Source organism: Lonchura striata, chromosome 4 (genome assembly GCF_050655825.1).
Source record: "Lonchura striata isolate lonStrDom1 chromosome 4, ASM5065582v1, whole genome shotgun sequence".
Lineage (NCBI taxonomy): Eukaryota > Metazoa > Chordata > Aves > Passeriformes > Estrildidae > Lonchura > Lonchura striata.
In genome coordinates this window covers 8,747,173-8,774,400 of record NC_140706.1, presented here as the reverse complement: position 1 = coordinate 8,774,400, position 27,228 = coordinate 8,747,173, and the positions used below count along the sequence as shown (strand labels likewise).

At 35.7% G+C, this 27,228-nt stretch overlaps 1 protein-coding gene across 1 annotated transcript in view; it reads left to right on the top strand.

The window, feature by feature from the left end:
• POLN (DNA polymerase nu) overlaps positions 1–27,228 on the top strand; it is a 60,587-nt gene that overhangs the window by 17,199 nt on the left and 16,160 nt on the right. Inside the window, exons 12-14 of the mRNA XM_085578499.1 lie at positions 11,911–11,968; positions 13,431–13,508; positions 13,935–14,049. Of these exons, the coding sequence (XP_085434625.1) occupies positions 11,911–11,968; positions 13,431–13,508; positions 13,935–14,049 (251 nt within the window). The remainder of the gene's footprint in view (positions 1–11,910; positions 11,969–13,430; positions 13,509–13,934; positions 14,050–27,228) is intronic.

Sequence of the window (27,228 nt, the reverse complement as noted above, 5' to 3'; positions counted from 1 at the left end):
GCATAAAACCAATTAAGATCAAGTCCCTTTCAGAATGAAAAGAGAGAAATCCTAACTTGAGATATAAAGATTGCATAAAATTAAATGTTATAATTTGGTTTAAGATTTAAATTTCAGTGCTAGAATCAGATATTCTGTATTAAGATTTCTTTCCTCCAGGCTTTTGCAGCAGAGAGAACTAAAATTCTGCTAATGAGTTTATGCTTCTCTACTTCAGAAGATGTTTGTATCATTAAATTGAAAAGCATAACGTGGTGGGCTGCAGGGGGTATTTCCTTCCTTTTAGTAATAAAAAGTTATGCTGGAGATAGATAAAAAATTTTCACCTTTTTGGAGCAAGTGGAAAAAAAAAACATTCCTTTTTTTTCCTCAGGAAAAGCACTTCTACATCTTGTCCAAAATAGCAAAGAAATAAAATAATATAATCTATCAAAGAAACATGTTAACCTATAATTTGGAAATCAGGAATGTAATTTGAAAGGGAAGCTAATTAGGGCATATTGAATGTTAACATATTTAAGGAAGGATCACAAAGAACCTTAAATATTGCATGTATCTTAATCTCTTCAACAGATATAAGATTCTCTGGTGGTGAATGCACAATAGAGAATTGCATGCTTGTTTATTAGAAAATGAGTGTTGCAAGTAGTGTTTGGAATATGAATAATTAATTTACCCATCTGGTTTTCATTCTAAAGGGAGAGACAATCCCTTGAAGTAGAGACCCCTCTGAGCAATTGCCATCCAAAATGAATCCATTCTCTCAATTAACTTAGCAAACCAGTATTTCTGATTAGCCATACTGTATCTGTTTTATTTCCCCTCTGGGCTGTTTTTTGGAGTGAAAAAATTTCTAATTTTCTTTGAGATAAAATGGAAATATGGTTTTGGCATAGTTTTGGGTTTGTTTCTGGACAGTGTGGATGAGATGCTGCTTGTTTTTCTCCCTTTTGGTGCAGAATCCCAATAGGTTTTCCATCTTGCCATCCCCACATGTGCACTCCTAGCAGGGTGGTCTGACAGAATTGTGCACCAAAGCTGTTGTGACAGCTTCAGGATATTTGTCCAGCTTTATTAAGGCTGGAGGCTGATGTGTGCTACTATAAATACTCTTTCTAGAAGTTTGAAGTCTGTGGTCACAATTGGATTCCAGCAGAAACAGGATGTCCTGCAAGGTGTTCCAATAATGATGAGATTCTGCACTGTTTTGTTTTATCCCTGCCCCTTTCTTTCACAGCTTTTAGAAGGTTTGGCAGAGGCTGGTGCAATGTGAGGAATCAGACACCAAGTCTCGGAGCAGGGATATGCTTGCATTTTGCTTTTTTTTTTAAACCCACTCCTCAGAAATGAGCCAAGACCTTGGCTGCTTTTGAAACTGCACAGATAGGAATAAGATTTTTGCAAACTTGTTTTCATACCCTGTCCAGATTATTTACTGATTATTTACTTAAAATGAAAAAATTATATGGGCCTTACCTTTTCATTGATCTTGGAGTGTGCATTTGTTTCTGTTTTTTAAAGTATGTTTATTGGAAAGCACTGGGAATAGAGACATGTTAGACACATTACTGGTTCATGTAAAACATCTTGAATAAAGCTTCTATAATGTCATCTAGGCTAAGAAAATAATTTTTAGGTAAGTATTCCCTAATGTGTGCTTTGCTTATAACAAGGTTGGGTTGTCTTAACAGATATGAGAATGTCTGTGCTTCCTTGGGCCTTTAATTAAAGCAATTTCAAGTTGTATTTTCTAATCAGTACAAACTCCTGTCACTCAGATGAGCTGATGTGCTGTTAGAAAAAGCCAGAGAGTGCTTGCTGATCATTGTAGTTGATTGGTGTTCTCTGAGCATCTTTTGCATTCAGAACATATTTTCATGCCATATTTCTTTTCAGTATGTTTATTCCAATACTCTTGAGTCATATGGTGGTTATTACTGCACTAATAGCACTAAAATAGCATCTCATTTTATGAGTAGAGTTATGATGTTTTTATAGTCTCTTCTCTTGTTGCTTAGTTGTTTTGTTTTTGGTTTTTTTTTTTTTTTTAGTTATCTTAATGAAGGCTTCAAGAAGCTATTATTTACAGTGTTGGAGACAGAAGTTCTCCATTTCCTCTTCCTCACTCATCACAGTTGAAGTTCTGTGACAAGAAAATTGTACTTAAAAATGAGTGAATGGGCATGTTGATAAGACTTTGGTCAAATTACATTTTCGGGATGAAATTTTACACTACCTTAACATTGCACTAGAAAGTTCTTAACTATTAACGTGACAACTGTAGTGTGGGAGGTCACTGTTGGTCATACTGTAACCCTGATATCTGATGCTTCAGAACATCATTGTGTTGGTTCATTACCCAAATGCAGAAGCAATTGTTTGTTCTCTCAGCATCTGGACTACAGTGTCCTTTCCTATGATATATGCACATCTTTGACATTCTCTTGTTGTAATGCTCCTGATTTGTATATATTCATTTATCTCATGGTGAGTGTGTGTATCCAATACATGGACAACTTTTTATTGCATAATTTGGCTCAGTAAAGCTTGTAGCATCATCTGGGCTGTAATTCTTTAGAACAAGCAGCTCAATCTTGTCTTCTTCTCTTCTGTTTGGGATTATCTTTGCATGTATAATTGTTCTGTGTGTTATTTAAAGAAAGGTAATGTGCAGCTGGTATAAATCTGCTTCCTTGCAGTAATAACATAAAAGATACTTGCATTTTGTTCATGCAGGATAAGATAGTCTGTCACTATTTCTTCTACAAGCTAAACATAAGCACAGAAATAAACAGTGTAATTAAAATTGGCTGCTCAAAAATGAAAGATTCTATACAATTGGAAAAATATCAGCCAGAGTATTTTTAGCATATTATAAAATATTGACTATGGAGGCTGAGATCTTCCTTCACTGTCCTTTAGTTTCTGGCAAAAGAAATTCTCAGAGAAGCTTAGATTTGTAGAAATGGGGGGGAAAAAGTTCGTCTAAAATCTTCGTATGCTTGAGAGATGACAGCACTGCATACTTCCACTTGTTTCTTTAAAATTAAAAGATAATACATTTCAATCCAGTATGTATAAATTAAATTTTCAGCACTTGAGCATTTACTGCTGTTGAGTGGGCATTGTTAAGGTTGTTGATTATATGCTGATTCATTTTATCCTTTAAATGACATTTGCCGGTGATCTTTTGGGAATGCTCCAGGTAAAAGCCAAAGCAATGGTCATGTTTTAGAAATTCATCTTGGAATGCAACTACTGCCAGGTTATTTTTCTCTATGAATGTGATTGGAGCACAGAGCTAACAAGAATCAACATTAGAATCATCCTTGCTAAAATCCTCGTTTTGATTAATGTAGCTTTCAATACCTTACAAGTTCAAAGGTGTTTTTAAGTAAAGTAATTATAGTAATATCAATTACTGGAAGTATTCTCTTACATGAGTTAATCTAGGCACTTTGGGGTGTTTCTTGAAATTTTATTAAGTCTGATTCCATGTAATCTGAGAATAGTTTAAGAGCAATATTAGTTTGGAGTTTAGCTTGCAAGAAACAGTGCCATTCACTCATAGTCTCATAGTCGTTGTTCTTATGCTATTTATCTATTCACATTTCAACTCCTGCCTGGGCACTTTCCTTATGCCTGAGGTTGGCATGTGCAGCATCCCCTGATGTCCCCACTGGTCACAGTCACTGTATCTCTGTAAGTTCTGAGGAGTTGCACAGAGCCCATGTCCTGCTGAGGTAATTTTTACTGTCCTCATCCGTAAGACTCAGACTGAATCTTCAGCAAAGTGCACAAATACATATGTGGTCCTTATATTAAATATCTCTATGTCTATTTGTAATTAAGTTTTCTGTTAGAACCTCTTGTGAATTAAGATTTTAGAAACTCTGCCTGATGTTTTTTTTTGGTTTTCATATGAAACACTCCATTAGAGGAAATTTTAGATATACACTGTAAGAACTACTCAGAGCTTGGAGACTTACATTCTGACAGGACATTTAAAATAAAAATCTCAGACACACAAATTATGTCTTGTCTTACAAGCTCTCAAAAGCAGGAAGTGTTACTATATTTCTTCTGACAGCTGAATTTCTGTTTGCAAGGACAAAATACAGTCTTAATCTCAGCATAGAATTGAGTATGTTTTAAAATTGCAAAAGTATTTAAATAGTTTATCTTGCTATGTAGTGTTCTTCTACTGTACAATCGTCTTCCAATTTGTATCTAAGAAGAAATTAAAATATCTGAGAGGTCTGACAAGAGCAGAAATGACGAATGATAAAAAAAGGGTTTATAGGGGAAGATCAAAGTTAGGTAGATTGAAAGAGACTTCTTGTCTTGGATGGACCAGTTTTCACACAGTAATGATTTTCCAAAGCTTTGTCACTGACATTTCAAAGAAAATCAGGAAAATTATCTCAGCAGCTCTACATTCCTATTATCATCTTTCTCTGCTGACAATTATTTTTATTTCTGTATCAATAAGTGGAAAATTTGCCAATTCTTTATTTCCTCAGCAACCTCTCATAAAGCCTCAGGAAACTTTGTGCAGAGTTTTAAATATGGATGTGCTCTCCCAGCCTGGGAACAACAGTGGGAAAAAAACAGTGGTTTGTATAAGGGTTGCTGAAGATGGACAGAATAGAACAGGGGACATCTTGCTGTCACCCACGTGGCCTTGCTGTCCATGGTTCTCCTGTCCCAGCATGATCATCCACTGGCTCTGGCTCTTGGAAACTTCAAGTTAAGACCACTTCTATAAAGTCAGAAACTGTCCTTTCCTCACTGGGAGCAAAGAAACATTACTTATTTAGGTTTCCTTTAACTCCTTCAACCAGCCTCCTGTTCACAGCCTTTTAAGAGGAATTCCCTGCTAACATATGCTCAGTAAATTCCTCAGTATGTGGAACAATCTTCTTTGAGATGCTAAATTTTACCCTTTTCATAAAACAACCATTACATCTTTTTTTTTTACAGTAAATTCTCCAGCCTAGAAATATTGTAATTTTTTTATGCAGTTAGAGGTCTGGTATTTTTACCTTTGGACAATTATTCTTGACACTTTAAAAGTTTGCTTTAAAGCTATAATATGCAGCTAATCTAAAACTATCCAATATTTGGTATCTCCAGCTGGCACTCAAGGAGTTATCTCTATGCCTTAGCACTGTTTTTTTTTCACCAGAACCAAGTTGTATCTCCTTGGGGTTCATCCCAGAGTTTGAGCTTCCCATATTAATGAATATTATTGTAACAGAGCTAGTATTCTGTGTATAATTTTCTTTCAGGAAAATGAAATTAAAGAAGTATAAAATGTAGTCAGTTTGTATATGGGAAACAAAAGCAGTCTTTTCTCTTGGAAGATACAAAGAGCTGTGTATATACAAACTTCCTTGCTTGCTATGCAAAGGTGAAAATTTTTTACAGAACACAGATTTTAATCAAATGAGTGAGTAATTTTTTTTTTTTCTTTTTAAAAATAACTCATCAAAACCATTTCATGTGCTGCTAAATCTTTATTACCTGAAATCATTGCCAGGTCTAAATTTCAAGGAATATGGCAGAAAGATAATCAGTTGTAGGAAATCAAACACACTATTCTTAGAGCCTACTCTCTGAAGTAAGAAGTCACGAATTTTAGTTGCCCTTTTTTCCTTCCTTGTATTCACATCTTTGAAAGCTGATTAAGCTTGTAGGAATGGGAGGAATCACTTCTAAGTTTCCCACTTGTCTGATATCTAAAAAACCTTGATAATTCTTTGCTGCTGGTAAGGCAAGAGGGTAGTGCCTTACCTTAGATTGATTGTTCTCTGCTGAAAAGTGCAAACTAGTACCAAAAATTAAGGAATCCTTTTCCAGAAGTCTATATGATTTGGTGGTTTTTGACAAGGAAAAGAGATGTCCTTAATTTTCCACAAGCCACTAGATGGCGATTGCAGACTATTCAAGATTTTCTAAGGAATGCATATACACATCCATACCAGGCTGGCATTGCTATAGTGACTTTGTTCATTTTCCTATTTTCTGTGTTTATTGAGATGCATACCATATTTTAAAAATTAGATCTTCAGACTGTCTTGAAACTGTGTTTCATGTAGAAGTCACGGAAAATAGCTGTTTATTCCTTTAGAACTATAAATTAATGCTAGTGTGGGTCATAATTAAACATGGGAATTTTCCAAAAGGTTTTTTAAAATTATTTTTGCTGTGTAATTTTTCATGAGTGAATTACCTCCAACTTTGGAGTTGCCAGATAAATTGAGTGAGTTTGATGTTGTGAGTGCCCTCAGGATTCAGTCTTTTCATTCTGCATTGCAAAGATGCTCTTCTAGGCAGAGTGCAATTTTCTTGCTGGTTCTCCAATACCTTTGGCCTTTAACAATGGAGCAAGTGAAGTGCTGATGGTTGAGGAAGCAGCTTACTGAACCTGTGCTTCATTTCTTCTGAAACTGATTAAAGAGATGTGAGAGCATAATTTATCACCAGGTGTGGTCCCACGTAGAACAACAAAAGACAAAGGAGTGAGAAAATTTTGAAGATGCAAATAAACGAGAGGGAATGTAAAGAATAACAAGAGTTTTAAAAATAGCAATTAGAAGTAAAAAAAAAAAAATTGCAATTAGAAATTTGGAATGTAAAGCTCAAAGGAGCTGTCATCCACCTATCTATTAGCATTGTAATGAAGTCTGGTTTTACAAAGTCTTACTTCTGCTCTAAAAGTATTACAATGCTAGTCATCAAACAGATGCCATGGATTTAAAAGCTTACTTTGTGTTTTATTGTGTAGAGCTGAGTTGGTGTTCAAAGAGAATAGTTGTGGCCTAATTATGCTAATAGACTTTCTGGAGAAGAAGTTGCTAAGAGAAACTGCAGAAACTTTTGATTTATAGTGCTTCAGTTTTTGCTGGAGTGCTACATTTCATGAGAGAAACTAGAATTTTGGTGCTCTGAACTTTTTTCAAATGGAAAGGAAATTCTGTGTATTTCTCAAGTATGAAGAAATAATTGGTTTCCTGAAGCAACATCTATTAGAGCTGTTAAGTCTAACAATACCAGTAAATTTTATTGTTTACAAGAAATGCAACTAGCTTTTGGTATTTGTTGGCGCTGGTAGCCACTGTAAAACAATAATTAATTTGTTTATTTTGCTCTAGTGTTTGGCACTGCATCTCACTAACAGCAGGTGGATTGGTCACCATATCAAAGGATATGTACACAATAACTTTACCTGGTTTAACTCCTTCCTTCTATCTGTTTGGTCTAACTCCTTGGCTATTTTTTAATTTCCCTCATGACACATCTCTCCTGTATACATTTATGAATGGATACTGTTATCTTTGTAGTAAGTTTTGTTTCTGTTCTTATTTTTATGTAAGGTCTTAGAACAGTGGGGAATTAGTCAGACTCAAATGCCACAGAATAGTCAGCAGCCACCTCTGTGCATTCCCATTTATTTCAGTAACTATACCTGTTACATTGCTTTGTTCCCCTCCCTGCAGTTTGTAGGTCTTCAGAATGGATATTCCATAAAGGTTTAGAAATGCAGATCTGGGTAGTTATAGATGAATGGGCCTTTTTCCAGTAAAAAACCCCAACAACTTATAACTATTGATGCCTTTGTATACAGACAAACTATGTGTATTCTGAGAGTCACTGGGGTTGACTGAGGTTACTTGTTCAAAATAACAATTTATGCTAATAATCGTGTAAATGGGGAGGAAGAGAGATGTAGGAGTTAGCTGAATCCATATAAAAAAACTGAAAGGGGAATTGGAATATAGGAAATATGAACAACAACCTTACTTGATGTAGAGTAAGAAATAATTAAAATTCACCACCAGCCTCTGTTATTAGGTGAAATCTAACTACACTGACCTCAAAAGTAATTTATCTAATATATGTCTGTATAATGTAGTCCTTGGAAAGAACTGAAAGAGTATACTGATTTTAATCTAGGAAGGAATGACAAGATCAGTGGCACATGAAGATGTAGAATTTTGGATACCAGAAATAGAAAGCTCAGCAGAGTTTAACTGACTGAGAAGAAACTCATAAAACTGGGAAACTGCTTGTTTGATTTTGATTAGGTATTGTTTAATTGACAATTCTACTGTCCTTGTCCTTGTGGCCTTCCTTCTGGATTAGAGCATTTTTTATCAAGGCTTGAAGCTGTGTTTGTGAGGCTTTAAGAGAGACACCCAGACTCCACCAGTTCTGAGCCTCCTTGCCAGGACTGCTGTAGATTGTCCATTGAGGATTTGAATATCTCCAAGGGTAGAGGTTTTAGAACTTCTCTGGGTAGCCTGTTCCAGTGTTTGACTACTGACATAGCAGAAGTTTTTCTTACATTCAAGTGGAATTTCCTGTAAAGGTTTCTGATTGTCACCTCTGTTCACGTCATTGGGCATCAGTGAGAGGAACCTGCCTTCATCTTCTTTATGTGCTCCCATCAGGCATCCTGAGGAGAGGACAAGGATCAGTCTCTTGGCCTGCTGGTGATGTTCTTCCTGATGCAGCCCAGGATGATGCTCTTGGCCTTCCTGAGTACAAAGGCTCATTGCTGGTTCATGTTCAGCTTGTTCTTCACCATGATGCACAGGTCGTGTTCTGCAGAGCTGCTTTGCAGACTGTGATCCCTGTGGGATCCTGACATCCCATTCCTCCAGGTACCTGAGGCCCCTCTGAATCACTCATCTGACATGCCAAGCACTGCTCAAGGTTTTGGATTGCCTGTCATCTTGCTGAGGTTGCATCAGTCCTATATTATCCAGGTCACAGATGGGGCTGTTGGTCCTTATTTGCCCCTGGGCTGCTCCAGTAGTGACTGACCTTGAGCTGGTCTTTGTGCCCCTCACCAAAGACCTTTGGACCCACAGTTCAGCCGTGTTTCAGTCCACCTCTTGGTCCACTTATCTAACTTGTACTTCAGCAGCTTCTCTGAGGCTTTTATGAGTGAGTGTTTTGAAAGCCTTGCTGGAGTCAAGGTAAACAACATCTGCTGCTCTCCCTGCATCACAGAGCTGCTTACTGCATTGCACAAGGCTGTCGTTGGTTAAACATGATTTCCCCATTCTAAATCCATGGTGACTACCCCAGATCATCTACTTGACTTTAATATGTTTGCAGATGTTTTCTAGGTTTATTTGTGCCATCATCTTCCTGGGAAGTGAGGAGAAGCTCATTGGCCTGTAATTTTCTTCATCTTCCTTCTTGTCCTCATGGAAGATAAGAGTGACAGCTGCTTTCTTCAGTAACCTCCCCTGACAATCACAGCCTTTCAGACATTGAAGCTGGGATTTTGGCTTTATCTGTCCTTCTATCAGTTGGAACCCCTGGAAGCTAATTTTGGATTACAGTGTTATTTTTATATGTTTTAAATTTTTTTTAAAAATAATGCTAGGATTTTCTTGTTAATTATCTGCTAGAATAGCTTAGCCTTTTTTTTACCCTCACTCAAACAATTAAGAGAGGTATTATAGTTAACTTCCACAACTAGCTTTTCCACCACACTGTTTCAAGCACTCCTAGTCAGTTGGAACATGATTTTTCAGAGAGGACAATTTTGTTTCTCTGTAAGTTCTAACAAGATGTGGATACCGTTTTCTAACAATAAGGGTAACATTCACATCTCAGGTTGTATCTTTGAAGGTTTTGCAGATAGACTTGAAATAGACTCATAAAAACAAAACTACAGGCTATATTATGTAGCCCAAAGTGGTGGTGATCATATACCCCACTCACATTAATTTTTCACTTTTGATACAGTAAAGCAGTCACCTGACTCAAGGAGAGGAAAACTGGGTCTTTGGAAGACTTGTGAGATTGTCTCCTTATTTCTCTATTCCTTTAAATATCTGGAGTAAATTCAGTATGTGTCTTATGCAGATAGGTTGAACTATCCACTGGAGATTCCTGTCTTTACTGGCTGTAGGGAAATTCTACACAGTGTGTTTAAACCAGCAACTTGCCTAAAATTAATCTAAAATTAGATGAGAGGGATGTGCTAAACTATTCCAATAGCATAAAGATGAACATTACAACTCTCATGTTTCTTGAGTTACCTCTTTTCTGAAGATCTAGTCAAATTGAGTTTCTAACTAATTTACAAGTGAAAAGACATTTTGCACTTGTAATTACTTACTGGTGTTTTCCATAATTATTAATAACACTTGAAAAATTGAGTTGAAAGTAGACTTTTTCATATGCTCTCAATGAAAACAAGATAGCAATGTAGAGATTGATTTTTATATTGTTGATAGATTTTGAAATACTTTTTTAAAAATTCATTTTGTTCAGGATTTTGAAGCTAGTGAGACAAGAAAAAATATCAGTGAGAGTAACTATAAAAAATTTTAACCTGTGCTGCAAATTACCTGAATAAGTACATGTCACAATACCAGTGTAGAGTTGAATGAAAAGCCCCTCTCCATCTTCTTTTAGAATGGTTCCATAAGTCAGAATTAAAATGCATTTTTAATGTGTCTATAATTAGGCTCCCACATTCATTCATGTCCAGGTACCTAATAAAGGACTAAATTTTCTGAATTTCTGAGGATCTACTAGATCTCATGGCCACTTAGATTGCATATTATTCATATTAATGAGCACTAGTTCTCCCCAGCTTATTAGTGGAAATCAGTAGTTGCCAATGGGAGTGTTACTTTTGTGTACAGATTAAATAACCACTTCAAAAAATGATTTTAAAATATGCATTACCATAAGCATTGCCACAACTGCGTTTTTAAATGTTTCTAGAAGTTAAAGAATAAAATATTCTAGTTGACAAGTGTTTCTTCTGAGTATTAATGGTCTGAGAGCAGTGTAGCTAGTTTTTACCCATGCTGTGAAAATATTCTCTATGTTATGTGGTAGTTTCCACAGCACACAGTAGGGTGCTGTGGCAGGTGTTCAGCTTGAATACATTTAATTGTACATGTTTAAGGGTGGTACTAATACTAGGAATTGTACTGTTGTGGTTTGAGGGTTTTGTTCTTTTGCTTCTGCTTTAGATTTCAATAGCTTTTGCTATCTGATTACATCCCTCTTAAGTTTAAAATAACAATTTTGAGTGGAAAATTGCATAGAAAATGATCCTTCTGATTTGGAAATTATATAGCACTATTCCCACTCTGTGAACTTTCAGTATTGCATAATATTAGTATGTTCCTCTAATTCCTGAACCACTTGCAAATTAATTACATGGAATGACAAAATCAGAGCTTGATACACATTCTCTTGTCATATGTTGCTTTTCTAGATAAAGAGGCATAATGACACAAAATAACAGAAAGGAGTTGTCATGTGCATCTTTGCTTTACTGGAGGTGTATGAACCCAGATCTTGAAAAAAAAAATCTGCTGCTGATCCTAGTCCTGCATGTTGGTTGATAAAATTAGCTCTAGTTTTTAACCTGGACTTATGTGCTGTAGACTATAAAAGCTTTCTTTCTTATTTTATCGTACATTTCAAAAAAGAATAGATGCTACAAAATAATCCAAGAGGCTGAAGAATATTCAGTTTCTTTAGTGTACAGGCAAGATTCACATGTACTCTTTTCTCAGAAGTAATGCAATATAACTAAAAGACACAGGTTAAAACAAGAAGAAAATTATTTTTAATTGGATTACTAATTACCTTCTATGGTGCATCCAGAGATTAGGCTTTAAAATGGCCAGAAGTGAGTAATTGTTCTTAGAATATTCCACTTTTCATTTAAGAGCAAATATTCAAAAGTGTTTGCAGATACAGTGTGTGAAGATTCCTTTGGAAGGCAAAGTGGTTAAACTTTCTTATTCTATGGGAAAGACTTGCTGGCACTAGTATCACTAATACTGGTAATAAACTGTTCCTAAACATATTTTCATAAATTTGCACTTACTAAGCATTTTTTATTCTTCCTGTTTGTAGAACATTCAAGGTATCTCTAAACATCCAGTTACAATTGCAAAGAAACAGTACATAAAAGGTAAACTGTATTTTTATTAAGATGAAAAGGCAGTTGTATCTAATTATTTTATTGTGTGGGATTATATTTTGAAGCAAACTGATAGGTCCAGTATTAAATATCAGATGATCAATGCTTTGTTATACATTAGCATTTAAACAAATTACTTTTTCTGATTGTTCCTGAAAAAAAAAATTGCTTTTTCAGCACTGATTTAAATAGTTACAAGCTTTTAGATTTTTTTTTTTTTGTCTCCCTCACTTTTTCCAAATGAAATTATGCATTTTAAATACCTTAAATGTCCTAGGGATGATTTTGTATGCATTCAGCTCATAAGGCTTTGCCTGAGTCAATGTTTAAGCTCGGCCATTTTAATCATAATCACAACTAAACACCAGTAGTTAGTCAGATGTGTTGTTTTTGATAACAGATGTGTATTTAAAGGCAGATGGTTCAGAGAGAATCAAAGTGAAGTCTAGAAAAGCATGAGCCAAATGATGAAGACAGAAACCCACAGTAGCAGACTCAAATATAAGAGAGATTTTGGAACACACATTCTCCTCCTCTAATGCCTGCAGCCACAGCTGGGCAGTGCTGCTCAATGTTTCTCTGCTAAGGGCAAGCTTTGCCTTTCCAACTCCCTGTGTTGGAAATAATACAGGTCATTAAACAGGAGGCTAGGGAAGATAATGTAAAATTTTGACAGCAGTTTTATTTTATTTACATGAATCATTTTATAAGCATTTTTTAAAAGTTGCTATAAAGAACTGTGTCAGAAGGGGCAGCATAAACCTGAGGTGCTGGGCATAACTGTAGCACATGAAACTTCCTGGGGATTTTCTTAATCATCTTATATACTCCTCAAAAATGTATTTCTAAGTTTTTCCTGTATTAAGACACATTTTTTACTCTTGTCTTCACTTTTATGCTGACCAGATTCTGTTGCATTTCAAACCACCATCCCTCCCTACACTATATCAAATTATATTCCCTGGATGCATTCAGTTTCTAGTACCTTGTGTTAGTGTTTCATTATATTATTGGGGATTTCTGTCATTACAATTTGGATGCCTGTGACAGCTCTGTGTTCTCAATATTATCTTCCCCTACCATCAGTAACTCAGAATTTGGTTATTAACACATTGCTGCAGTATGTTCAAAGATACAAAAATAGATATTTTTACTTATTTTTATAGACAACCCTTCTTTATGAATTATCTGTAAAGAATGTTAGTTACTGTATTTATTTGATAGCTTGTGTTTAAGAAAGGGTTTGGATTTGAGAAAGGAAGGTGAGCAGTACTGCAAGGATGGTGGAGGTGAAGTTGTACATGAAATAATTGTGATGCTGGCAGTTGGTGCTCTGCTAGTTTGCTTACACTGCCATTTCTATGGTAGCTGTATATTTCGTATAAAACCTGTGGTTTGCAGCACAATACTTTTGAACTGGTATTTGGGATTTAAATTAGTATCTCCTCTCTAGGAAAAGAAGAGGACATAATAACTATTTCCCCAAGAATGTTGTTTGTTTCAAAAGAAGGATGTACGTTTTTAGCAGCAGGTAAGAAAGAGAGTGAATTATTATTCGCATGTATATTAATATTCACAGTTCTGTCATGTCTTTTTCCCCTCTCCTTTGGATGACATATTTTACAAGGCTGTCAAATCCCTTAGTAACAATTAATATTGTTATATGAAGTGTGTTCCTTATTAAGCTTTGGAAGGGAATGATGTTTAAGCCTTGTGAGGAGAAACAGAACTAATAAGATTAATTGACACATGGAGATAATGAAGGATTGAGACACTTTGTGATCCATAGCTGGAATACAGCCTCTTCAGGATGAGCTTCTTACAGGCATCTGCCTTTTTTAAGCATGAAAAAATTATTGAATACTCCAGGCTTATATTTTAATTTGTGATAGTCTGGTTAAAATGCAGGTATGTTTTTATTTTAGAGCAATAGATGCATTTCAACACTGTTTTCTAGACTTTTCACATATTGAGTTAAGGATCCTTGCTGACCTATCATCTGAGCCAGAACTTCTGAAACTATTTCAAGAACCTGAAATCACTGATATCTTTGCTACACTGGCTTCTCAGTGGTAAGATTGAATGTTGCATATTTTAATAGTAATTAGACAAAATAGTAAGAATAACCTAAGCTATTGTATTACTGCAAAATGATAACAAAAGGCAGTATTTTGTTTCAATATCCATTATTCTTATGATTTTAACACTATGAATTCCCTTCTTTCTGAGCCTTCTCTTCTGCACATATCAAAATGCTGCAATCCAACTGGCCAGTATGAGCCTTGTGGCAATGATATATTTGGAACAGTGGTTCCTGAAAACTTTCTCCTTGTATTATTTTAACCAATTCTTTTTAAAAATCCACAGCAGCAGGTAGATAAGTTATCCATCGGAAAAAAACATAGAATAGCTTTTCTCAGTAAAAGTACAAGCATTGCTGAAATTTATTTAGATATCCAATAGAAGTATTGGACTTGAATTACAGATATTTAAGAAACAGAGACTAGAGCTTATAGGATTTCTTTAGAACTGATAATGTTTAGTGCTTCCATATTCTGAAATGATTTGGAAAAAGTCCTACCCCAATAATTTAAAAAAAGATTTTTTAAATCTCCATATCTATATAATTATTTACTGATCTCTTCAGTGTGCCAATTAAAAGATGAACTATCAAAAAAAAGAATATTAATCACTGTTGGAGGTATTTTATATTGTTGTTTATATCATGGTGATGCCTAAAAACCTTGCTTGAGACTGGGACTCCATTGTACTTAAAAGGGCATGAGCACTCATTAAGTGACAGGACAGATGTCGAGAAACTTGTGGTTTCAACAGATAGGTCATGAAAAGATAGAATAAAATGCTGTAGCATAAAGCTCTGAACAGACTGAAGTTCATGTAAATATTATGCAATTAGCTTATTTTCTCTTTTTCTCCACCTCTTTTATCTTTTCATCTCCATTTCAGTTGGAAGATTGTTAGCTGAAAATGAAGCAAAAATACCTATGATTGATTGAGCTCGATTCTCATCCTACGGTTTCTAAATTTTTGCAGGCATAGTCTTCCCAAACATGGTATTTCCTACACACTTCTGTAGTTCACAGAATCTTAGAATTCTAGAATGGTTTGGGTGGGAAGGGACCTTAAAGACCATCAGGTTCCACTCCCCCTTCTACAGGCAGGGACACCTTCCTCTATCCCAAATTGCTCCAAGCCCCATCCAACATGGCCTTGAACACATCCAGGGCTGGGGCATATTTGTTAATATGCTCTGAGTTTGTATAAAGAAACAAAATGGAGCTCACATTATATTTATTCTGCTACCAACAAATCAGTTCTTGAGACATGTGCATTCTGAGAGAACAAAACTCCAGACCACAAACATTCCATTGAATAGCTCTATGGAAAGATCACCTTTCTTTTAGAGATCCTTAGAAGCTTCTCTTGATACTGTAATCAATTCTTAGCTCCAACATGATATCACTAGAACCTCATGATGGAGTTAAATCCTTATTTTAGTTTGATGATTTATTGGAAATGTATGCATGAAGATGAGTCAAATTTTGTCTCAGCTCTGGGCATGGCTCCAGAAATACCATTCTATTCAGCAATCTCACGGCTCTTGGCAGTCGTCAACCTCTTGCAGTTGCTACACGGTAACTTTAAATTTAATGAAATGTTACCGGCAAATATTTTTATCAGACAGAATTGTCATGGATTGTCTACAAAATCATTACATAATGATTCTGCTGACTCTACTCTCAAGCTTCAGTAAAGCTAATGCTTGGAATAAACTTTCTCTTGAATCTGTTAGATGATTTATGAATTACAGGAACATGAAGGGTGTGTTTAATCTCATCTAACTTTGGACATCTGTCACATACTTGGAGGGATTCATTTGGCTGACTGCTAATATGCCCTGTGTAATAAGATCAGTCACACAATAAAAGTGTTGACTTCTCACCATTGAGAACAAAGTAGGTCTGGGGTGGCCAGCTTAAATGTAGACATCTGTATTTGTTCTAAAAAATTGAATTCCTTCTGTTGGGTCAGTTCCTACTGAACTCATCTTGGATTTTTGAATGTTGTCCTTAATTTCTCTGGCACCAAAGAGAAGATATAAAATTACAGGCTTCACAAATGCTTTCTCATTCCAGATATTTATTCATTTTTCATATTCTGCTATTGATAAATAAAATCTTTAGGGCCAAAAATTAGTCAATTGACTTTATTGTAGTTTATTCTACTGACTGGTATTAGAATCAGTTATGAGAAGAACAAAATAAACAACAAATCTTTTATCTCTTCTTGGTCATCTGGTTTTCTCTGGGTCTTAATCCTTTAAAATCTGTGCAATTGATACACCAATGGGCATAGCAAAAGTTTTCTTCTGTTTGAAGGACTTGCATGTTGTTACTATTTGTAAATCTTTCCTAATATATTTTGTACAATTGGAGAAATCTTTACAAAAAAGGGATTTTTTTTCTCTACAAGATCTATAAAGAATGGATTAGTTTCTGAAGCTCCCTCTCCAAGGACAAAAAATTAAGTTAGTGTTAGTATCTAGTAGCATATCAGCTTCTGAATGCATGTCAGGTGGTATCTTTTAGCAGGTTTTCTGTATCTAAAAATTCTTAGATTGATAAATATCAAATCATAAATAGAAAGGAATACATTATTGGATAGAAATCTGAGCCACACTCCAGAGTCCAGCCAAGTTTTGTATCAGTTTATTCACTTTTTTTTTCTAAAATTAATGGCTTCTTCACTGAAACATAACTCCATTCCTTAGCTGCCCTTCATACTAAAGCCTTCAATCTGAAATCCAACCTTTAAAAAAACTTTCACAGGCTTTTTATAGCATTTGGCAGGAAATAAATAGGGGTGGGCAGTTTCTGCAAAGAGGTGAACTCTATGAGTTCCTGATTAAATTAAGATCTCTTATGTATAAAAGCTTTCCTTTCAAATTTGGTTAGTTATTCTGTGCTGTGACTCAGCCTATCTCTGGTGCCTTAGAGAGGCATCTCTCTTGGAACCCTGTTGGATCCATGTTTCTGCTAAACATAGTTTGTATGGAATCTTTGCCCTGCTCAGCAGAGCAGGTAGAGGTGTGTAAGTGTGTGTCAGCCCAGAGTGTCTGTACATGGCAGTTAAGGGCTGAGTGGAGATATTACCATCCAAGCTGAAATTCAGTCATATGCAACACACAACCCAAACCACCAACCCCAGTGAGAGGCAAGGCTCCCGCCAGGCTGTGCTGGGATCCTGTGCTGCTCTGATGAGCTTGCAGAGACAGCTCATTTCAGGAGTAACTCATCTCCAGCACTCTGTGCTTCCCTGCACTGTGCTCAGCTGTTTGCTGGAAACACTGCTTGCTGTAGAGTGTTTTTGAAGCATTGTGTATCCTCTTTGGCAGAACTGTCTTGAAGTGGCTATTCACCTAAAACTATCAGAAGCTGCAGGTAACTTCCACAGAACCACAGAATGGTTTGTGTTGGATGAGTCCTTTAAAGATTGTCGAGTCCATCCCCTTGCTATGGGCAGGGATATCCTCCCCTAGACCAGCTTGCTCATCTCTGCTTTGTATAGCAAATTTATTTTCTGCTCATCTAACATAGTTACCCCAGCTAGAACTAAGATGATAGTGCTCTTCCTCCTGTTGTGCTGTGATGATAATTGTACAGTATTGCCAAAATTATCTTACAGTGAGTCTTCTGTTATGTCCTACAAAGAAAAAGCCTTAAATACAGGTCAACACCTTCTATTACAGCACCAAGAGTGCATTACATTAATGACGCACTGAACACATGGCGAAGTTTCAAGGCTTGCCTAAACTTTTAAAAATTCATGATATAATGGATTCTAGCTACCTGCAAGTTCACCTTGTGTTATATTGCCTTGATGCCCAATGACAGTCATAATCCTTTTAAATCCAAATCATCATCCCAGTGCTGAAGCTGATGAGAGCTGTCCTGGCAGCTGTCTGACCTAACTGCCATTAGACAACCCAATGACAGCAAACCTCAGCATGAACTTTCTCTCACTGTTTTAGATTAATAATAAGTATTTGTGTTTAAAATGCCATTGATGTGTGTATCTTAAAATCACTTTCAAAAATAGACGCTGAAAAATAAGTTTAGTCTTTTAAGTAATCTGCACTTTGCAAAATTTAGTAGTTGGGCTGTAATGATTACCTCTCAAACTGTTCTTTTGTCACCTTTTTTAGTAAGTTGTTGTTCCTCCATTATAGTGTATATACTCATATTGACAACATTGAGTCAAAACCAGGAAAAGTATCTTGATTTAGCTAAGCACTTAAACACATCATAGTATGATGTGTTTCATATAGGGGTTTCATCCTGTCTGACTTCTGCCTACTTTTCTGCTTGAGTGCATTTTTGAATTAGGGTAGTACTGCTTCAGAGTTCTATGATTGGAGCATTCATCCATACTTAAAATATTTGGATAAGTCCTTTTGTTTGTTTCTTCTTGTTTTCTCCTTGTCTGTCTCAGACAACTGAAGATCCTCAGTAGTGACAAGTTCAGCTGCATCCAGTAGAGCACAGTGCTGCCCTCTGTTAAGGGTCCTGAGAGCAGCCTGGCCATACAAATTCAACTCTGTTATTTATGGCTCTGAATAGGCTTAGTCAATTAGAGCTTGAAGATGTCACTGTGATCCAGTATTTGCTACAAGTATTCCTAATATCTGCCAAGTATATTTGTATTTGTATTTATGTTTTATGTTCTCAGGCCTGAAATAGAACACTGATGTCTGCCATAAATGGCCTAGGAGATTTATGAGACAATTTTGCTCTTTCTAAATTATAACTGAACTAAGAGGTAAAACATCTAGACTCTATAGCCTCATGAACCAAGAGGTTCAGAGGAAAAGACCCTGTAAGTGGATTTGTTGCAAATGGATTGAAATGAAAGTCCAATACTCCTATATCCAGAAATTTAGGAAAGGGAATACCCAGGTGATTTATAGTCTCTAGGAATAATACTAGCATATGAAACAAAGAACATTCTCTTGACCATGTTACTTCTCTGAGATTTAATAATATTTCTAGATTGTTTGTATTGGTTTGCTGTTATCTTTTCATGGTAGATATACCTTTTCTTTAGATGATATTTGCTATTTGAGAAGGGGAGAAATTAACAAAGATATTTAATGAGTTGCTTACAGTATGATCAACTTGAAAGCATTAATTTATTACTACTATAAACAGTGACTTTTTAATTGTCTGAGAGCAGAAAGATAATTGTCCCTGTGCACAAACTTTCCCATGCAGTGATAAATTATCTGGGTATTTTCTGTCATATATTCTATGCTATAGGTTGTCTGTAGATCGAGTGTAATTATACCCATGTTGGTCTATGCCTCAGAAAAATGCCTTTAATAGATAACATTGTTAAACAGTTGTACTCTAATTCTTTTTCAGTACAGAAATCAGAGAACACACAAAAAGTTTGCCTGCATGCAGTGAGTTTTCCTTAAATTCTAAAAGCTAAAATGATAGGAGAGTAGAGAAATTTAAATAATCTCTATTAAAAATGCTTACATCTTACTGTATAGTAGAGGAATAGGTCTAATACTGATCAGTATACAGTTGTGTTGTGTATTAAAAGGTATAATAATCTGATAACTGCTGCCATTCCAGTATGAAAATGGGCATCCTCTTTAAAGTATCAATTTCTACCTCTGAACTGTAATTTAACCTGTACACATTAAGCACTGATTGTGAATTAAAGTAACAAGGTAGTTAGTGCATACTTTTTAAAGGTGATATTTGCTCTGATTATACCAATGAAAGGATGATTTGTGGCAGTTGTGTGCTATGCTTACACTCATGGCAGTGTTTGAAAGAAGCGTGGAGAATTTGATAGTGGTCTAGTTGCTCCTGTTTCACATTGAGATCTGTGTTTTATAAGATCCAAACCACAAAATACTCCCTTCTCTTTCATCTGTCATCTGTTCCCTCATATTCATGCTATTAGTGCTTTCTTTTGTGTGGTGATGGAGAGCAGCATGAATACCTGTGCTTCTTCCAGGTATTGAATTTACCTTCTAGTAAGTACTGGACATAATAATTGTTCACCTGAGTCTGTGTGGCTTTCAGAGAGTTTAAAAAAATGGCTCCAGAGAAGAGGACATATCTTGTTATGTCTTTGTATCCATGGCAGTTTATATCTATAATAAAGAAGCGTGTAATTATCCTGGAATTCCAAGGGATTTATAAATTCTTTACCACTAATCATTTTGAAAAACATTTCTTTTGGTTTTTATGGCATAGGCTTGGTTGGCTGATGCTTTTAAGACATGGAAGGGTCTTTAGATTATACTATCCATGCCACAATCAAGAACTTGAACACTTCATTTCAAATAACCTTGGGAACTGCAGACTGTTTATAAAATGTTCTAAATATGAAAGTCCATCTCTCCTTAGCTGGCATTTCTGTGGTATCATGGTGATATCTGTTCTGAACTGTTTAGTTAGAGACTGACATGCTGGTTTTGAAATTTACTTAAGAAAAAGCCTAGAGAGAAGCAAAGCACAGAACTACTTGGAATTAACATATTGAAAGGAGAAAAGGCTTTTTGTTATGTTTTTGGGTTGTCTTTTTTTGTTTTTAAATAAGTTCTGCCATCCTTGAATAAAAAGATGACAGTGCAGAAAGGTTTGGTTTGTTCTTTGCAGAATGTCTTCCTGCAGGAAGTGTGGAATTTTATTTCTTTACCACCTGCAAACCAGGGGGCTCACAGAGCTGATTATGCCCAGTGATGGCCAGGTGAGCCAAACTGTTGCATACTGGCAGTTGCTCTGGTAGGAACTGTGACAAAATAGGGACTCTTGTTTTTCCAGTCTCTTGGCAATGCAGGTTACTTCCTGACAATAGCTATCTGCTCATACCCTGCTGAGTTCTGAAGAACACAGGAAATAAGCAAAGGTATTTTGGATATTCCTGAAATTAATCAAAATAAGTCCTCATGGGCTGAATAATACGAAAAGATAACATGGTTTGTTTGAAAAAGATAAGGTCAAGTATGCACAATGCTTGGTGGTAGGCTAAATATATATACACCTGCCCATATCCATTTATTTAAAATATATTCTTTGTATTAAATAGATTAAAGATTAATCCTCCACAAAATAGTATTTTTTCAGGTTAATTCATATAACTGTATGGTATAGCAGATATGGAATTCAGTTAGGCTGCCTAGTCAAATAGCAAGTGCAAAGGCCAGTTAATCAGGGATAATTTAAATACGTTTTTGGGAAGTGAACACCACATCTGCAGCTGAATAGTTTTTAAACAGATATGAATATTTGTCCTTCTATATTAATTTTATGAAAATATTATCACCGAGCTTGAACAGAGTCATTGTTAATCAAGAGATGTCACCTGTGTGTTTGTTAGGTGATTAAGGAATAATTAAATAATCATGCTTGTCCAGGTGGATTTTTACTAAGGAAACAGGAAGAGCTTTAACTCTCCTCCTGTCCCCATTAGCAGACATAGAGTTACAAGGTGCAGCCACAGGGTTACACAGCTCCCTTTACCCCAGGCAGAGCTCTTGGAGTTTTGTTCTTTATCTAAATAATGAGCAATACTAGTTTAGAGTTCTTAGAGCCCCATATTTGTCTAACAATTTTTTAGATAATCCAGGCTATTTTATACACTTCTAATCTTCTAGGACATGAGGTCTCTTGGGATTATTAATTTCTCCCCTTTTTATGAACTTAATATCAAGTCTGATATGAATTTGAGTTAATTAATTTCACTTCATCCATTTGCAAAATGGAAAAATCTTTGTTTTTGGAGTTGCAATGAAGAAACAATCCATGCCACTGAACAGATATAAAATGGTGAATCTTTTGCATCATTAAGACAAGTTACAATCATATTTACTCTTTACTGGGGACTATTTAGGGTTACTTCTAGAATCCTTTGAAGAGAGTAGAGAGAAGTTTTCCTGTGTGTTACATGGCAGTCCCCTTAAATAAGTGTAACTGAGCATCTCTGCTGAAGTCTTTCTTTAGAAGTGTATGACTGTTGTAATCCTTCAGCTCTGAAGTTTGGATCTGTAACTCAGCCTGTATTGATTCACTGTAAATCAGGAGTCTTAAGCTCAGTGCTGCTTGCTAGGACACTGACTAAGCTTTAATATATAATTTCTTTCATTATACTTTACTTGGCTGGTTTTATAATCCTGTTACAATTCTTAGTTAGTTTCAAGGCTTCTACTTACTTTCCTTTGCTGAAACAGATTCTGAAGAAGCATTTTTTGCAGTATATGTATAATTTCTATTCTGATCAACAGCTAAAATATCTCTCATCTTTTACCTTTATTTAGAGTGATACTGATAAAAAATGTGGAATCAGTAATTTGTTTCTTATATGCTGTTAAGAGAGACACAATTTCAGTTTGAGTGGGAAGGCATGCCCTTTCAAATCAAATCATATTCAGGGACAGATACTATGTACAGGTACTTCTCATTATGAATCTGGTAACTTGTTTGGCAAAAAAGTTGGGAGTGAGGCTGTACCACTTGCAGCTCCTGCAGCTGCTGTATGTGGTAAAAGGGGAAGATGTTCAGTTTGCCTTCTCAGAATCAGAGTTTTAAAATGTTTTAAGCTCTGATTTCAACACCTCATGGGTGTTGGTGTGCAATATTTTAACAGTGCTACTTCTGCAGCAAACTGATTTCTACATGTTTCGAAAGCTCATTTGCAATAGTTGATATTAATGAAATTTAACACTTGTCTTACTTTGCACTCTGACAGTCTATATGACAACCTGTGGAAATTTCACCTTGTACTTTACATTGCCTTATAGAAGTGCAGCTGTGGCTTTAGTTTAGACTGGTAGATAAAGCAGAGGGAATAAATTCTTCAGGAAGCATAATGGCTTTTGTTTTTAGAAGCTTTAAATAAACCAGTTAACTAGAAGTTTAAGCAGACTCAGATCACATTGAGAGCTTATTATTATGGCACATTAAATGCTTTCTTAGCCATCTAGAGTAAATGAAAAATAAAGTTTTACAATTGCCACCACCACAACTAACACAGAGACTAGAGAAGAAAGCAAGGTCTGAGGGGGCTGGATAGTCCTAGTTGTTTTGTGGTGTCTGATAAATTTTGGCTTTGCTAATTTCTTATAAAGGTTTTGTGTATGAAACTCTTATCTCCAAATAGTCATGTCCTTCTAGAGTGACTTTGATAAAATGCTCTGTTTTATGAGCACGCTCCAGAGCTCAGTAAAATATTTCTGTTTACTTCGTTTCACTCAACTTCAGCTCTAGTGTCAAGTTAAATTTTGATGAAACCAAGAATGTCATGGCAATTCATTATTCACTTTTACTTTTGCCTTTAGTTCAATGTTGACCCAAGGCATAGCAGAAATTTAAGCTGCAAGAGATGTTTATAGAGAAGATTGAAAAAGATGGGATAGGAAGTTTCTTATCCCTCTCTGCAGAATTTGTTCAAGACAAATACATAGCATAACTGATTTCTTCCTTTTTTTGATTGCCTGGCCAAGATATTTCAAAGTCTGTCTCTTATTTTTTTTTCTGTATTGAGTGGATATAGTTTGATGTAATGTGACATCTCCTCTCTTCCCCTCCCTGAGGAAACTGTACATTGTTGGAACAATATGATAGCTCTATGTTTTGTTCTGTGTAATATCTGAGATGGCATTGCATCATCTTTTGATTATATATTAAGAACCCTGTTCTTTCTGTTTCACTTCTCTGGTGTTTAGCTAAAGGCTGCTCTGAAGGCCCCTCTATTTCTTTGAGACTTTTGACAGATCCAAGATGTGTAATTATTTGATGCTCTGCTGCAGCTGCCTGTGTCATCTCCCAGAATGGCTGCTGTTCTGTCTTAACTATTTGAAGCCACTTGAAGAAAAGCTTGAAAAGTGATTTGTGATAAGTAAAGAAAGAATTCCAAGGGCATTAATTTGCATTTGATCCCTATTGTTTTGTACAAATGGCTTCTGAGAAATTTTATACCATCCCAGTTTGCATAGACCTCTTAATCCATTAACATTTATTTGTTCTTTCAGTGATGTCCATCACTCTCAAAGCTCTCACCAGCATCTGATGTGGGGAATTAGCTACCCTGATTTCCTTTTCTTCTATACTCAAAGACCCAGAGACCCTAAAATAAGACTGCTCTCGCGCCTCAGAAATAAAAAATACAATGGCTATGTGAGATGAAAGCCCTTTCTCCTTTTTTTCCTATTGGGGTGAAGGAGAGGCAAGGTGAAGGTTACAGGGTAAGGTGTGCTCTTTCAAGTACCTATGTCAGTGTCAGGGACTTTCTGTTCCAGCTGACATATGTTCAGAACTGTGCATTTTTGCAGAAAAATCTTGTAAATGGCCTTTTTCTAATGAAGAACACTGAAAATAAGTGCTATCTAATTTATCTCTTCAGTATCTGACACCTGAAACAGCAACATGCCAATAAATATCTTAATAAAGATAATGGATCACTTCAGTCCCAAATTAATCTCTCAGCAAGTTGTTACTGATGATAGCTATAATTTATGACATAATCTTGTTGCAATTGCTTTATCTGGTTCCCTGCTACTACAGAAGACTTTTGACCCTCATAGCAAACTGCAAAGTCATGTCTTTATCTTCTTTAAAATACATGAAAGTTAGATACCATGCTCTTTAAAAGGAGGTTGAGGACTAATGAAATAAATCTTCATGCAGTGGATTATAGAGGCTACTCAGACATAATAAATTATTTTATGATTAACTACTGGAAAAAGTTTTAAAATACTAAAGCACTTCTGGATTCTTGCAAAAGTTTTTTATAGGGGTTATAAAGATTTTCCAGGGTCTAAATAGATATAAAATAAATTTAACCACAGTTTGGTAGGGTGTCATACCCAAAGGGAAGAGAGACAAAGTGATAAAATATTTTAGAGTTGGCTGTAGTCTGGGAAGGATGACATCAAGCTGACAGCTGTAGTCTTTTGTTCAAAGAAGTTGAACACAAAAACTTTAAAAAAACCTCTGAACTAAATAAAACACAATGTTAAACTCCTGAATTGTGTGTTGTGACTCTCCCCTCTGACCCATGACTACATGACCCCTATATTTACATGAAAGATCCATGCCAGAGGTCCTCCAGCATGTGCAGTGGCTGCTGGAAAACAGCTCTGCCAGGTGGGGATAAATATACATGTATATATATGTAATACATGTATATATATGTAATACATGTATATATATGTAATACATGTATTGCCCTTCAGCTAAGGAGGAAGAGATGTGAGGGATCTGGCATCCTATGCTGTGAGGAGTTTCTTTGTGTTATTCTGTAACCTTTTATCTCATATATGCAAACCAGGTAATGATAAAATTGCAAATACAAGCATTTGACATAACCTTTTGAATCAGACATGACAAGTGTTTAGAAGTGACATAGATAAAAAAATACAACAGAAAAACTAATATATACTTAGGTTACATCAGAAAATTTTATCTTTCTGTTACTCTTGACCTGTAGTTTCCCTTCTGGCAAGATGATAGTCTGCATTTTAGTCTTTGTAGATGCTTTTTTCCATAGAAACCTACAATGGTTAGTGTTGGGAGGGACCTGGAAGACTGTATCATTCCAACCCTCTACCATGGACAGGGGACACATTCACTAGGCAAGGATACTCAGAGCCCATCCAGCCTGGCTGTGAGCACCTGCAGAAATAGGGAGTCCACAGCTTTCTGTGGAGGGATAGCTTTCCTATTTTTAGAAAAGTATCTTAGCTATATTTCTACTCTTCTGGACAGTCTAGAAAAATTTCATTTTTTATCCTACTGTCTCCATGCTCCTATGCCAAGAAAGATAATCTCATTATTTTTGTTTTGAACATGGTTGTGTAAATGCCTCATAGTTATAGTAAGCATAGAAACCATACATTTTACATTTCTGTATGAAAAAAAAGATGGGATAATTTTATGTATTCTTATGTATAATTTTATGTAATCTTATGTCTAGCTCTTGACTGATGCAAGACAAAAGTGATGATATATTTTGATATGACAATGTCTTCAGGGAAACTGTTTCCCAACCTCTTCATTTTCTGTATTTTGTAACAGAGATTAGCCAGGCAAAAGTAATTCTAAATTCTCTTCTGCATATTACCTTACAAATGTCTGCAACAAAGTATGCCTGAGCCTTGTCAGCATTTTCCATGAGCCATGGAACAGCAGATTTCAAAAAAAATTGTTTATTCTTGCTCATTGCATTAGCAGTGGGTGAACTGGGTTACAGGTAGCCAGTTTTTTTCCATGTCTTGGATACTCATATACATGGTTATATGTATTCTGATTGCCTCAGGTATAAGGTCTGCTAAACTGAAAGTGTACTTTCAGAATTGCCTCCTACATCATCTTCCCAATGGTGATGCTGCTGTAAAACTGGGCTTTTCTAATTTTACTGATTACATAAAATGTCCGTACTTGTTTCATATCCCAACACAAAGTTCCAGGCACAAACTTACAGAATATAAAACTTTCCTCTGCTATTAAACAGCAATAGGTGATGGAAAATGAGACTTATATAGTTCACTGATGAAAACATAAAATGCTGTAAGAGCCATCAGATGAACAAATGTGTACCACTCATATATTGACTCATTTATTGGACATTAATGACCACATATAAAATGAATTTAATGCCACTCCATCTCATTTCCCACATCAACAATTCACAGCTTGGACTTGGATTAATTGGCAGATGCAAGAGAGCAGCCAGGGGTTTGTGGCTATTATGAGTGAGCCTAGCTTGGCTGGAGTGTAATGCAGATCAAGGCAACACATGCCTGCCAGATATTGTGTTTGAGGAGTTTGTTCTGCCTTTTCCTGTGCATAAACACTTGGCTTCCGTCACCACACAACGTTTCCCAGAAATTCTGGAATGTCTTATCGCGTTCTTTTAAAACTTATTTCCTCCCATTTCTACCTGTTCTCAAGGTTTTATTTTGCCATTGCGCATACGTTATGCCCTCTGGCCTCTTTAATGGGTTTTTTATGTGTTTATGTTGTGTGAACTAATTTCTGAATACTAAAATTCATATTGTTTTTTTAGTATTCTGTACAGATAAAAATTAATCCATTGAGATGTCTACTCTGTATTAAATGTGTTATTCCAGTTTACAGGTCAACTTTGTTAAAAATACAGATATGATTGCTGTATTTTTTGGGGATATAAAAAAACTTGGTGTTCATCTATAT